This window comes from Manihot esculenta, chromosome 6, assembly GCF_001659605.2.
Source record: "Manihot esculenta cultivar AM560-2 chromosome 6, M.esculenta_v8, whole genome shotgun sequence".
Taxonomy (NCBI): Eukaryota; Viridiplantae; Streptophyta; class Magnoliopsida; order Malpighiales; family Euphorbiaceae; genus Manihot; species Manihot esculenta.
Window position 1 is genome coordinate 14,627,879 of NC_035166.2, and position 15,421 is coordinate 14,643,299.

General features: G+C 30.1%; 2 protein-coding genes across 2 annotated transcripts; both read left to right on the top strand.

Annotated features, from left to right (window-relative positions):
- Nucleotides 1-1,810: 1,810 nt before the first annotated feature.
- On the top strand, nt 1,811-10,136 carry LOC110617623 (putative clathrin assembly protein At5g35200). The gene is made up of 16 exons (XM_021760543.2): nt 1,811-1,974; nt 2,618-2,737; nt 2,833-2,902; nt 3,036-3,133; nt 3,994-4,135; nt 4,236-4,336; nt 4,986-5,069; nt 5,228-5,278; nt 5,378-5,443; nt 5,533-5,598; nt 5,695-5,775; nt 5,865-5,942; nt 8,156-8,287; nt 8,397-8,472; nt 9,111-9,223; nt 9,361-10,136. Exons 2-16 carry the CDS (start codon nt 2,639-2,641, stop codon nt 9,730-9,732), a joined length of 1,629 nt encoding a protein of 542 aa, XP_021616235.1. The 5' UTR covers nt 1,811-1,974; nt 2,618-2,638; the 3' UTR covers nt 9,733-10,136.
- A 1,784-nt stretch (nt 10,137-11,920) lies between these two features.
- On the top strand, nt 11,921-14,408 carry LOC110617858. Its single transcript, XM_043957760.1, has 3 exons — nt 11,921-12,233; nt 12,307-12,459; nt 14,329-14,408. The coding sequence occupies exons 1-3, from the start codon at nt 11,921-11,923 to the stop codon at nt 14,406-14,408; spliced, it is 546 nt and encodes a 181-aa protein (XP_043813695.1).
- Nucleotides 14,409-15,421: the final 1,013 nt, after the last annotated feature.

A 15,421-nucleotide genomic window follows, 5' to 3' on the forward strand; every position in this document is an offset into this window, starting at 1 on the left:
AATAATTAATTAATAAATTTTTATAAAATTAATAAATTAAATAATAAATTTTTTCAAATCATAAAATTTAAATAGTAAATATTTAATAGTTAAAATTAATAAAAATATTAATAATATATTTTAATATATATATATATTTTTTTTAAATTAAAAAACCAATTAACACTAAAGTGCACCCTGGGCAATGATGGCATAATATAATAAATCTTCAAATAAGAAAAAAGATAAAAATAAACTCAGCCATTACCAATTTTTTTATTAATATATAATTCAAAAGTGTTAAGAGCAAGATTCTTTACATTTTGGCATACTCTAAACTAGAAGCAGTTCATTATTTTGGAAATTATAATAAATTAATTTTTAGTTATATAAAATTAAAATAAATAATTTTTTTTTGTTAATTTATAAGAAATTCATATATTTTTATAATTTATATAAAATAATTTTGAGTTGCAATAGAAACTTTTAGTTGTAAATGTCTAAAAATTAATATGTATATTGGACTGGATCAAATCTCATTATTTAAATTTATTTATATAAATAATTAATTAAATATAAAATATATGTTTATGGTAGTATATAAAATTTTTTATGTTTTATCAATAAAAATAAATATTTTAAATATTTTATATAATTATTAATTTTTTAATTTAAACTCAAATTCGATTTTAATCGATTCAATCATAAATTTAATTTCCATTCAATTTTTCATTTCAATCGGTTTGAATTTGATTTGAAATCAAACTTGAGCAAGTCTAACGTGTAGCAGGAATGGAACACCAATCAAAATCACTTCATTAAAATTCGAATTCGATTATTATTTTTAATATTTAAATTTATTTTAAACTACTTAAATATTATTAAACAAATAATAAATAAATCTGTTTAATTTTTTTAATTAATAAATATTTAAAAAATATTTTTTTAATTAATTGTTTATATAATTAAATTCAAGTAAAGGATATCAAACATATAAAATTTAAATTCGTGGCTGATATTAATTTATAAACTTAAACTCATTCTAAGTTTGATTATATAATACCTAAAATTAAAAATATTGATAATTTATTTAAAAATAAAGGTGATAACTGATAAATATCTTATTATTTAATTTTTCAATCAATTCTAATTTTAATTTTTTTTTATAAATTATCGATTTATATATATTTATACAATTTTTTCTTATAATTAATTAATAAATAAAATATATATATACATAAAAAGGTAAATTTTATTTGATTAACGATCATATTTTTAAATATAAATTATTAATTTTATGTGATAAATAAAAATATATGATATATATAGTTATTTTATATATAAATAATAATAACTAACCATACTATTAAAAAAATAAAATAATTAAAATATTTCCGTAATTAACAATTACCTATTAATTGCTAGCCATAAGTTTTTTTGTTTTTTTTTCTTAATAGGAAATTACTAGCCATAAGCTCTATCAAACAGTTAAGCTAAATGAGCTCAGTCAGATAAGTTACCTGAAAATAAGCTACGTTCAATCTCAACTGCCAGGGGCTAAATGGTAAATCCACTGTAGATTGAAAAAGCGCGATTACGGTGACGTGGCAAAATCTAAAGAAAGGAGGAGCAGAAGTGGAAAATGGGAGGGAATGTAGAGGAACAAAAGTCCATCGCTTTCACGACTTTCAGGAGGCAGTACAGCTTCTCACAGAACCGTCTTCTGATTTCTGACACACGAATTTAAGGAAAAAAAATATTTATATATTTTATTTGTTTATTAATTATTAAAAATAATACCATAAAGAAAATTATATAATTTGTCCCCCAAGCCGACGACCCAACAAAATCGAACTCGCTCAGCTCAATCCATCATTTTTTCGACTTTTCAAGTTTTCTCTGCTCTCATTCCATATCCTACGCTTCCACGACCACCTCATTTTCATCTTCATCACCATCTTCTTCTCTTCTTTCAATCCAGTCTCAGCCTCTCAGGTAATATCAGCTGTCTGATCTCTTATCAGTTATTTGTTTGTGTGATTCTTAATGCAGTTCTTCAATTGCTGAGGTTCTTCTCGTTTTTGTTCTTTTTTGTTCCTTAATTTGTGTTTTCTGGGTGGGTTGTTTTGTTTAGATCGTTTGGTGAAGGCGTTCACGGGTTTTAATCGTTTTGTCGTTGTGTTGGATAGAATTTTGGTGTTGCTTTAGTTATGGTGATTGGTTTTTTACGTGTTTGCTAATGTTGTTTGTTTTGATCTTCTATTTTGTTGCTGATGTTATGTTTTTCAATAGGATGTTTTTATGTGCTTCTTCTCTGCTTTGTTTCATTTCAGTCTGCTGAAAAATGATCAAGTTCAAAGCTCATGTGTAGAGCTGATCTTCAATTTATGTTTTAATTAATAACCCATTTAAATCTGTTTATAATTCGGATTTTTTAGTGTTACTGTTATGTAAGTGTGTTTCATTGATGAGCGGCTTTTGGATTGGATCAATGTTCTTCTCATAGAAACCCAAATGTAAGCTTAGAGTCAAAGGATCTAAGCCATGGTGTTTTGTTGAAGGGTGAATTGTGCAGTTTTTGAGGAATTTATAGTTTTTCTAAAGATACTGATGTAGATTCTTTGGTGGGTGTTTGTAGAATTTTGTGATAGGAAAGAGAATGTCAGGAGGTGGTACCCAAAAAAGCTTAAGGAAAGCACTTGGGGCCCTCAAAGACACCACCACTGTTTCATTGGCCAAAGTCAATAGCGATTACAAGGTACGCTTACTTGTGAATGATTATGTACTTTTTCCTCTGGTTACAGGTTTGATTTTATGTTTTGCATCCTTTTGGTTTGTATTTTTATTTTTCAGGAATTGGACATCGCTATAGTTAAGGCCACAAATCATGTTGAGCGGCCTGCAAAGGAAAAACATATTAGAGGTGCATTCTTTATTCCCATCTCTTGTTTTGCTTAAAGATAAAATACACATCTGACATTGTAATAAGTTTGGTGCATTGTATAATTAACAATTAATGAATGGGGAGCTTATATGTTGTTCATTTCATTTTGCAGCTGTTTTTGCTGCCATTTCAGCTACTAGGCCTCGGGCTGATGTTGCTTACTGTATCCATGCTCTTGCCAGGCGGTTAGCAAAAACCCACAATTGGGCGGTATGTGCATCACATTGATAATATTCTCTGATGGATTAGCTGTGAGTGGAAAAGCTTGAAGCAAATGAAAACTGTTCTGTTGCAGATTCTCATTCTTTGGTCCTAGAAATTAGGATCCCATGAATCCTTTTCACTACTCCTGTTCATGTTCAAAGTACTCACATATTTATCAGAATTGCTTGATATGATGGAATAACATTAGGTATAGAAAATGTATAAATGCTGGAAAGTGGCTGGACTTCTTCTCATTCTTAAATTTAATAAGTTGATGCTCACTATGAGCTGGATCTGGACTGTCATTGAATGCCGAAGGATCCTCTGAGTAATAATTTGAGTGTGACACGTTGATGTAAGCAAAGTGAACTTGCCAATCAAATTTCATCTGGACAAGATATACTTGATGGCTTTGGTTGTCTGTGCCTTTTATATATTATTTATGAAGTTTTAATTGCTCCATGCTAGGAATGAACAGTAATAGTTTTTTTCTCCATTTTCAAATGAACAACAAATAATATTTTGGTAATATGTTTTTATCAAATTTGTACATTATATTTGGTTGATATTTCTTTCATCTGCCATTATGTCCATCTCACTCTAAAATAGGGTACTGCAATCCAGGTTTATAGTCAGTGTAACTTTGAACCCTTCAGATCATGTCAGTTGTAGTTTATTTTCTCTTTTGGTTAACAATTCAAAGCCTGTATATCATTGGCTTTATTGCTATTTTTTATTTTTGCAAATTGATGATTTGTTGGATTTCATGTTCACATAATCGTGTCATCCATGCGCACACATCTGCACGTGTATCTGTCTGTGCAATTCATTATAATATTCTTGCCTAATTGTTGATTGGTTATTAGGTTGCATTGAAAACTTTAATTGTTATTCACCGTGCTTTGAGAGAAGTGGACCCCACATTTCACGAGGAACTCATTAATTATGGTAGAAGCAGGAGTCATATGCTTAAGATGGCTCATTTCAAAGATGATTCCAGTCCAAATGGTATCCTACATTTTTTTTTCTTTCAAAAAAAATTATTCTCTTTGAAATTAGTTTTTTTGTTACTCGATTATTAAAACATCTAGTGGTATGTCCTGGGCAGCATGGGATTATTCTGCATGGGTTCGCACTTACGCCTTATTTTTGGAGGAAAGGTTGGAATGCTTCCGTGTCCTGAAGTATGATGTTGAGACTGATAGACCAGTAAGATTTTTTTTGAACTGTTAGCTTTGGTGCAAAGCAATTTTATTTTATTAAATTATTTGCTTTCAGGGAGAACTTGTTGCTGACTTGCTGTTTTCCATCTCATAGTTTGATGATTTGATATGGGCTATATGGATTTCCAGTTTCCGGGATATTAGGTTCTGATCTGATAAAAAAGAGAGGATTCCATGCTGAAGAGAAGTCAAATAAGTGAACTCTAAGATGTGAATTAGTTTACACCTTGTATTCTAGTTAGATTATTACTTGTATGTGTCTTTGTTAGATAAAGGCTTTTTAGAGCAACTGCTACAAAATATACCTCTGGTATGTGCTGGGTTAGGTTTTTTATATTATAGCATCATTATCATTTAAAAACTTGTTCTGAAGGTTCACCTGTAACATCAAATTTGCTGTAGTTGCATATTTCAATAATTTTTTTATCCTTTCCGAGTAATATTGCATTTAGTTATTCACGCATAAATGTACACATTTGTAAGTTGAGAGATGTTGATAAACTGAGTTAAGATATAATTCTTACAACTTTCTGTCTTCTCCTGTCATCCTGATAACAAATTTGTTTGTTGCTAGCCCTATAATTTTGCTCCATTCAACGATCTTCTGGTGATGTATTGACAAAACTTTGATGCAGAGGACTAAAGATCTGGATACTGCTGAATTGCTGGAGCAGCTGCCTGCTCTGCAACAACTTATTTTCCGTGTTCTTGGTTGTCAGGTAATTATTATATCTAGAAATATGTTTGGCAGATTTATGCAATATTGCCACTGTTAATGCAAACAGTGGCTTAACCATAAATAAATATAAGCTTTAGTTTTCCTTGAGTTCTTTTTCTTTTTATTTTTCAATGAGGAATTCTTGTATCTCTTGTGCAGCCACAAGGGGCAGCAGTTAATAACTTTGTAATTCAGTTAGCACTTTCATTGGTAAGTGGAGTTTGTAACTGCTGCTTGTCATTATGTACTAGCTGGATTGATTTGCAGAGGTCACTCGCCGTAATTTGTCTTCTCATCATCTGTCAACAGGTTGCCTCTGAAAGCATTAAAATTTATCAAGCTATAAGTGATGGTACTGCCAATTTGGTTGACAAGGTGATCACTAATAAGTGAACTTGGTTTTTTAGATCAGATGCTAGGACTATTAAGAAAATCAGCTACTTACTAAAACATTACTGATGCAGTTCTTTGAGATGCAACGCCATGATGCCTTGAGGGCTTTGGATATATATAGGAGGGCTTATCAGCAGGTAATTTTTAGGAACCAATGAGTTAAATAATCTGTTATTTTTGGAGGAAATAAGCTCTACTTTGATGGGCTTTTTTGGAATTATCTATACATTCAGGCAGAGAGGCTTTCAGAATTTTATGAGATATGTAAAAGTATGGATATCGGACGTGGAGAAAGATTTATTAAGATTGAGCAGGTTCATACGTGCACTCTTGGTGTCTTCTGGAATTATACTTATTTGTTATTCAAACATATTTCTTAAATAAGTTTTCGTTGATGATGAAGCCTCCTGCATCATTCCTACATACCATGGAAGAGTATGTGCGAGAAGCTCCAAGGATGTCAACAGTTCGCAAAGATCAGGTACAAAGAATCTCTTTTTTATGGGTTTGTGTTGATGGAAAGATAGGAGCAGCAAAATAACATTAGATATCATGAGTGTTGGACACTAAAAAAAAATCTGTGTCTAGTGTGGCAGGACATTACAAAAGACTAGTTTTCTTTTAAACGTACAATGCATAATGTTTTTACTCGTTATGCATATTTGTAATTTATATATATATTGTATTATATTATAAATTGATTGCGATACTAAAAAATAAAGTAGAAAATTAATATAATACATTATCAATATAAAACTATATAATATCACATTCAATTTTATATTTTTTAAAATTTTTTTATGATATTTTTATAATAAATCTATTTGCTTTAATATGAATGTTCATTGTAATGTTTAAAATTACTAAAATTGTACATAGTATTTTAAATATGAACAATTTTATTTTTTAGATAAAATTTACAATACAATTAACATTCTATTAATTTATAAAATCTTTAAATAATAAAATATTTAATTAAATTGACATAAATATTATTAATAAATTTTTTAAAGCTTTTGACAATATTAATTACTTTTTTATTATTGAGTATTGTTACTCATAATAATAGTAACAATTCCCTTTTAAACTCCCTATGTATATATGATAATAATATTAATTTAAATAAAACAAAATTAGTTTTTTTATTAATATGCTATAAAATTGCTATGTATATTGACAACCCACTATTTTTCCTTTCTACTTGTATAAATATTATAGATAAATTATATTCTCATTATATTAAGAAAATTAATAATTTAATTTATATGCAAAATTATATTCTAATTCATTATTTATATACATATTATATTCTAGACATAATTTTATTTCACACTGAAAATTTTATGTGAGTTAAAAATTTTATATCTTACTATTATAACTTAAATTAACAATTCATAATATATTTATACAAAATAATTTACATTACGTTTTTAATGGAATTTAAATAATTTTTTTAAAATATTTTCTTTATTAGTGTAGTTTTGTTTTCTTATTAAGTTAATTATTTATAGTATTAGTGATGTTCATGTGGCTAAAAATTATTAGCGACTAATATATATGTACTTGCAACTAATATATTGTCACTAACTCTATTATTAGCGATGCAATTCAAATTGTTGCTGAAAATAATGTTCCTTTTTAAAGAAAATTATGAATTTATTGTAATAAAAATATAATTAAATAGAATTTAAATACTTGAAGAATTCTTTAACTAATTTAAATTTTAATGGAAATCTATTTCCTTAACTAATTTAAATTTAAATAGGGATCTATGTAACCAATCATATTCAAAATTTTTAAATAATAATAAATATTTCCATTATTTTCTAACCAATCAAATAAAAGGATTATAAAATAAATATCTATATTATTTTCTAGCCAATCAAATAAAAAGATACATTGTAATTACAAAATCTAAGTATGGGCATTTATGGAAGTTCAATTATTTCCCCCTCCCTTCACACTTTTATAGATATTATGGATTGTAGATTATAGATTAAGCTACTTCTGTTACTTGTTTATACTGCATGAGGTATTCTAAAATTGTTATAAATTTGATGTTGATTTAACATGCCAGGGCATCATTTTGTCAAATCTGTATATTCATGAACCATATACAAGGGTATAAGTTTTATTTAGAGGGTGTTTATCTTCACTTACAAGCAAGTTTGACTAATTAAATTAACCTATTTGTTCATAATATTTTTTTTGGGTTCATAAGCTGAAAAAAGAAAAGGGAGGACTGACTAGCTTTTCATTGTGGTGCTTGTAAGCTAGTTTGGCCTGGTATTTTACCATGTTACTCTCATTTACTTTAAAACTTCACCACATATTTCATTTACTTTATTATTTTTAACTTTTTAGTAATTTAACAATATATGTGCTTATAATCCGTTTTTTCATTTAACAAACTTGTTAGCTATGTATCAACTACTTATATGCACTTTAATCAAACATGAAATTTATTAAATATTTTAAATGCTTACAAGGTTAAAAATTAGCTTATAAACACTTCTAATTTTCATAAGGTAAGCCGAATATCCTCTTAAGTGTTGTGATATTGTGCATATTCCATTTCTTGTAATAAGAAGGTCTATTTCTTAGCATATGTATAACAAGTATCCATATATCATTACCAGTTATCCCTAGATTTTGCAATATTTATTTTCGACAATATAATCTTTACTTGAGCAGGTTGCTGATGATAAAATTGCTGCCCCCAAAGATATCTTAGCTATAGAGTACAAGAAGGAGCATCAACCATTGGCACCCCCACCTGAACCAGTAAAAGTTGAAGAGCCTGTTGTTGAACCACCTGATTTGTTGGTAAGTTTGTGCACCTTCTCATTGAATGTAGCACAAATCTCTTGTGAGAACATCATTAACATCTTGTAGTTTTCTTACATGCTGCTCTTTCCCATTGTTTGATTGCTAGGCCTTGGATGATCCTGTTCCAGCTGCTTCAGAACTGGATGGGAAGAATAACCTGGCTCTAGCTATTGTTCCAGTTTGTAAGTAGTTTCTAGTTGTCGGTCTTAATTTTACATGTTAAAGTATGGCTTAAAAATCAAGAGCTCATCTTGGTTTGGGTTCACAATATAGGAGCATATGTTCCTTAAAGTCTTTTTGTTCCGAGTTTTCTTTGGAGTTCAATGATTGATCTTACGAATAGTTAAGCACTCAACATATCAAGAAACAAATAACGTTGATAAATATAAGCACAAGTTTGCCATGATCAGAGGGAGTTTCTTTGGTTTTCATATCTACATGAGAAAAACAAGAGCCACGAAGGGGTGCTGGCATGGCCATCATGCCCACACTGATGCCCAAGTCAGACGGCTTGTCAAAGAAGTATTGTGCAAAAATATGTTCCCCTATATAAACTTTTATAAGATAGTCTTCTGATAGGATCAGTTACCTTTTAGAGAATACTCATAGATCAGAGTTGGGAAGGGTAAATTTTCAAAACCTCAAGAAACAAAAAGAATTAAGAGCCTGAATTTAAATTTGGCATAGTAAATCTTTAAAACATCAGCAAACAAAAAGAATCTGAGAGCAAAAAATTTGATTTATATTAGATAAACTATATCAATAATTTGTTTATGGTTGGAAAGGTTTAACTTCTGTGTCTGTGGTTCTGCTGTTGCAGCTGACCAACCAAGTACAACTCTGCCAAGTCAAGCAAATGGTATCACTGGATGGGAACTGGCACTTGTTACAGCTCCAAGTTCGAATGACAGTGCTGCAGCTGCTAGGAAACTGGTTCTACTGCTATTACTTATCCTGTTGCTTTAAGTCTTATAAAATGATTAGTTGGATGTTAACAATCATAAACTTTTATTGTTTGTGCGCGCAAAATGTTGATGTTGACTGATTATTCATTTGTTTCCATTAACAAGGCGGGAGGACTAGATAAACTCACATTAGACAGCCTATATGATGATGCAATTAGACGAAACAATCAGCCTGTGAGCTACAATCCTTGGGAGCCTTCCCCAATGGCTAATCCCATGATGCAAACAACTGCATATGACCCTTATTTTGCATCCAATGCAGTGGCTGCACCGCACTCTGTTATGGCTGCAATGACCAATCAACAGCAGGCTTTCATGTTGCAGCAGCAGCAACAGCAGCAGATGATGATGATGATGATGGGCCCACAGCAACAGCCTTCAAATCCTTTTGGCTATATGTATGGGACCAGTGTCCATCCATATGGCTCAGGTATGCCACCCGTTCAAGCGTACAATCCATATTCAGGCTTTAGATAGATGCTTTGCATGCAAGACACATTCTTATCTGGCAACACTTGGAAGAAAGGAGACGGGGCGAGTCAATCAACTTGAGAGTTTGGGATTGGGCAAGACTAAACAGTACTGTAGCATATGTTGTGCATGTGCAGTAATCAGTTAGAAAGAGATTCTTCTTCTTCAATAATCGGCGGGAGGAAAGCTTAGGATTAGTGATTATTTACATTGATGAAGATTAATAATAACATCTTTCAGACTGCCATAGTTTGATCTGCTCTATTGTTGATCAAACTTAAAGCAGGAATTATATTTCCTTATTCTTCTCCCTGTTAAGGTTCCCAAATAGATGATAGAAATGATTTGTAATATTTGTGACTATTACAACATTAATGTAATGGAGGGACTGCACGTTTCATTTGTGGCTATTGGATTCTTTTGGGTTTTTGAACAATGGTCTTCACTATTGATCTTCATCTCTCATTTAATTGATTAATTTTTCGTCTTTTCGACTTATGAAAATTAATTAAAATGTCTGCTTCAGTAATAATTTTGAAAATAGTAGTCAAAGAAGCGACCAAAATAACTATTAACAGTTAATAACTATTAAAACAGCCAGTGATGCGGAATAAAATTTTAATTCAATGATTGTTAAATTCATGTTCATGAGGTAGTGTTATCATCCATTGTCTTGACCTAAATTTTTAATATAATAATATTATTGGACGATATTGGAAAAATATTAAATAGAATTTTATTGTTTTAATTGTATTCTTTCTTTTCAATTTCAAATGTCTTCTAAGGTTTTCGAAATCATTCTTATAGAAAATAGTAATAATTTACCAAAATACTCATTTAGTATTCTCGATAAATTCTCATTTTTAATTTTTAGGAGATAATACTAATATTGACTAAAAAAGTAAATGCATGGAGAATAGCATAGATTAGAGTAAAATAGAAAAAAAAATGTTTATTTAAAAAATGTAAATAAAGTGGAACAAAATATTTTCTAGAACAACACTTGATAAACTAGAAACTATTTACATTATTTAGTTGCTTCATTATAATGAAAATTTGCAGTGGTTTGTGAGAAACAACACTCATATTCTGAGGATTCTCACTTTCATCGTAATATATATAGCCTCTCATTTGGATTCTTCTTCCATTTAGAATTAATAATTTTGTAATAATTTAATTTTTTTTAATAGCTTTAGAAAGATAGGAATGAGTTTAAAATTCCTTATTCAGAATTAAAGATTTTATAAAAATTTAATTTAACTTATTTATTTTTTATCAATTTTTAAAAATAAAAAAATTATTTATTTTTAATTTATAAAATTTTTATTTTAAAAAACTAAAATTATATATAATTTTATTAGAATATATCAAACAGAGATTAAAAACTTTAATTTAATACTAACATTTTAATTTTTTTTAAAATTTTTTCTAATTAAAATTGAACTCAATTAAAATAATTAAAATTTTTAAAATAAATAAAAAATTAAATTAAATTTCTAAATTAATTCAATTCAATTAATTTTTTCAATTCGAATAAAATACTATTTATCATTAATTATCATAAAATAATATTATTATATACAAAATAAAAAAAGTTAATAATAAGGAGAAAATAAAATAAAAAATTAATCCATACTTTTTATTTTTTTTAATACAAAAATTGAAATATAAATAAATTGTCATATCAATTTAAAAATTCTAACTGTTATCTCTTTTGAGTTCTTATCTTCCGTTGTATTCACACATATATTTGTGCACATATATAAATTATTTATAAATAATAAATTTATTTTTTATTATATAATTACAAATGTGTAAGTTAATAAATTAATAAATAAATGATTTTTAAAATAAAAATGAATTATAATAAAAAAACATTTAAATCTATTTTATAAAAGAGAGACTATAGATTAACTTTTTTTTAAAAATTTTTTAAAGTATAAAATTAATGAGTGATTTAATTAATAATTTTTTAAAAAAAAATTTTAAAAAATTTTAATATATTTTCAAAATTGTCTACATTATAGGGAGCAATTAATAATTTTTCCTATAATTGAATGAGAATAAATGAGCCAAAGCAAGCAAGCACCGAACAACAACACAGCAAAGCTTTCTGCTTCAACCTCCCTCTAATGTCCTCTTTCTTCTTTCTTTTGCTTCCTCTCAGAAATCCCTAATTCAATTCCAAAATAAAATGACTTGGCTCTTCAACTCTATCCAATCCGACGATCCAGATTCGTCTCTTCCATCACCATCACCATCACCATCAGCGCCCAACCGCCACCCACACGACAGCCCCGCCATTCGTGGCGGAGGAGTTAAAGAGGACTTTTCTGTCATTGGCGACTCTATCGCCTGCCAATTCCGTGGCGTCGCCAACTTTCTTGCTCCGCCTCCATCACCTTCGTCCTCTTCCTCCTCCCTAGATAAGCCACTACTGTCTTCTTCTTCTCCGTCACAGTCACAGTCTCTCCTCGGGATTTGTAATGATCTTGCTGAACTAGGAGGTAGCTTGTGGAGTGGTCTGTCTCTATTTTCTAGTAATAAAGCGGTTAGTGAGATCTCTAAATTTACCTCCAGCTTTTTTGCAATTTCAAAGTGGCTATAATGAGGAAGAAGATGAAGATGGAGATGATTATGTGACGGGGATTACAGATGAAGTTATTGGTTTCGTTCAGGAGATTTCTATCAGACCTGAATGCTGGACTGATTTTCCGTTGTCTCTGGAAAGTGGTAATTTTATTTGTTTAATTTCGTTCACCTACATGTTTATAGAATCATTTAATTTGTTGCTACTAGGAATTATGAACTCAACATCTCTGCAGGTTTGGCCATCTGAACAATGCTATGATATCGTGGGTTAATTTTTTTGGGCTTCTAGGCCTATCTGTTGGGCTTCTATGGTGATGTGGGGTTTTTTTTTTATCGGACCTTGTATTTTCCTTGAGCAACGAATTTTTGTATCTTATTAAAAAAAAAAATACATGATTTGTCATTGAATCAGTGTGATACCATATATCCGTTGATTCTGTGACTACAAATATGGGCTTTTATATATTAGTAAAACAACACAAGTGAATGAATGAGATGTAGCCATTGGGGATTTATGTTGTCCGGCCAAATTTCATAAACCTCTCTCCTTTTTTTCTTTCATATTATATCTTTTTTTTTTTTTAAATCTGATTTCAAGTATGATCGTACTTAAACTCATATTCATGGCATGGATATGACTTATATGTGGTTCATTCTGGTGCTATGGGGTACAGACTTCACTGAGACTGTATGGTTTAGTACTTGGCGCTATGGTTCAGTTTTTTTTTTTCTTCTTCTCTTTTTTAGGAATAATTACTTTTTAGTCCCTGAGGTTTAACATAATTAACACTTCTGTTTCTCTATTTTGACGACCTAACACTTAAGTCCCTCACTTTCTCTTCCGTCCAAATTCGTAGTCTTTCCGTCCAAAATATCCGTTTGGTTAAAGAGTCAAAGGTGAGATGTGAGAATTTTTTTCAAAATTACCCTTAATGAACTTATTGAAACCCCTCAATCTGAAACCCCTCAACCCGAAATCCCTCATTCTTTCTTTCTCCTCTCTCTCTCAACCTAAATTCTTCGATCTTTCTTCTCTTTCATATCCTCTTCGTTTCTTTTTGCCCATTGTTGATTCTCTTTTTTTTTCTTCTCTTGTCCATCTTTTTCTCCATCACGAATTTGGTAGCACAATAATTATACATGAAATTGAATCTTGTCAACTATCAAGACAATCAAGTAAACCACCCAGATCTCACCATGGATTACAGGTGGGGAAAGACTTGGAAAGAAAATTTTCAACGTTGAGTAGAGAAAATTGTTCAGACAATAAGGTGCACATGAGAAGATGTCAAACAGCTTGGATCTAACACAGAACTGAAAAATTCTCGTTCTAATATCAAAACCCACGTCACAAAAACAACCAAACACCAAAATCCAAACCCAAAAGTTGCAACTTTCAGAGAATAACAGAACAAAAGAGAAAGAAAAACAGCAATCACAAAGACCCAAAATTGGAGAAAAAAAGTGTCAGAAGCCGAAAGGAAAATAAATTGAAGAATAGAGTTGACACAAGAAATTACTTGAAAATCAAAGGGAGTTATCCTTTTCCTTTCCTAAGGAAGAGAGAATCAAGGTCAATCCTGCAATGGAGAAGTTGTTTCTACAGCAGGGGAGGGAGAGAAATCAGAAAAGAGAAGTTGTCTAGTATTATCCTCAGGAGAGAGGAGAGAGGAGAGAGAGGAGAAAGAAAGATCGAGGGATTTCAGATTAAGGGGTTTCAGTAAGTTCATTAAGGGTAATTTTGAAAAAAATTCTCACCTCTCACCTTTGACTCTTTGACCAAACGGATATTTTGGACGGAAAGACTACGAATTTGGACGGAAGAGAAAGTTGGGGACTTAAGTGTTGGGTCGCTAAAATAGAAAGGCAGAAGTGTTAATTACGTTAAACCTCAGGGACTAAAAAGTAATTTTCCCTTTTTTTATAAAACAGAGAGTAGCATGGGTATTGATCTGATACCCTTTGAAAGAGAATTGGACGACCTTGAACTTTTGGTCTGTGCTATTGCAGATTTCAAAATGTCTGATGCTCAAAGAGAACATGCCTCACCTGTTGAGCATATGGTTCCTAATCTGAGAGCTTTTCTTTAAATCAGCCATAACTAAAAAAATATTAAATCATGCAAGTCCAAAAGAATTTAGGGTATTGACACTTTGAGGGTCACGGGAGCTTGGGAAGCTGCATACATGGCATGTAGGTGTCGAACATGCTATGCAAATATTTTGTCCGGTACTTACAATACCGAACATATCCAACTGATAGATATAATGTTCAGCATTACAAATGCCGGACATGTCCAACGGCTAGTTCGACACTTACAGTACCGTCGAACTAGTTCCAACATATACCAAGCTCCCTCTTCTATAAATTGCACAAATTGCACAGCTCCATCTTCTATAAATTGTACAGAATTGCTTTTTCATCCTCCTCTATAAATTACAGTATTTGCTTTTTTAACAGTTGAAAATTTTTTGTCTTTAGAGTGTGAGAGATTTTTATAAGAGAAAAGAAAATTTTGCAAAAGATTTTAGGAGAAAGTTACTTGAATTCAGTTAGTTCGATTCGACTATAATTAAAAAAGAACATCGGTAAGTTTCATATATTGTTTTTAGATATTGTTTAAATTAATTTTATATTTTTTTTATTAAGTTTAGTTAATAAAAATAAGAGAGATTTACAATTTAGTCTATGGATATTGCTATTCTTAACAAGTTAGTCCCTACATTTTTAAAAATCTATTGAAACGTCTTTGTCTTTTTTATTATTAACAAGTCAATCCCTATTTCTCTCCATCAACGAAATAGTCATTTCTCCCCCTCTTCTTCTTCTTTGGTTCTTCTTCTTCTTCTTCTTTGATTCTTCTTCAATTTTTCTTTTTCTTCTTCTTCTTTAAGGAGGAGGAGGAGGAGGAGGAGATTCTTCTTCTTCATCATCATCTTCTTCTTCTTCTTCTCCTTCTTCTCCTTCTTCTCCTTCTTTTTCTTCATTATCATCTTCTTTTTTTTTTCTTCTTTTTTGAGGAGGAGGAGAAGAGACTATTTCGTTGATGGAAAGAAACGATAAGGACATTTTAATAGATATGAGAAAAGATAATGACGTTTTA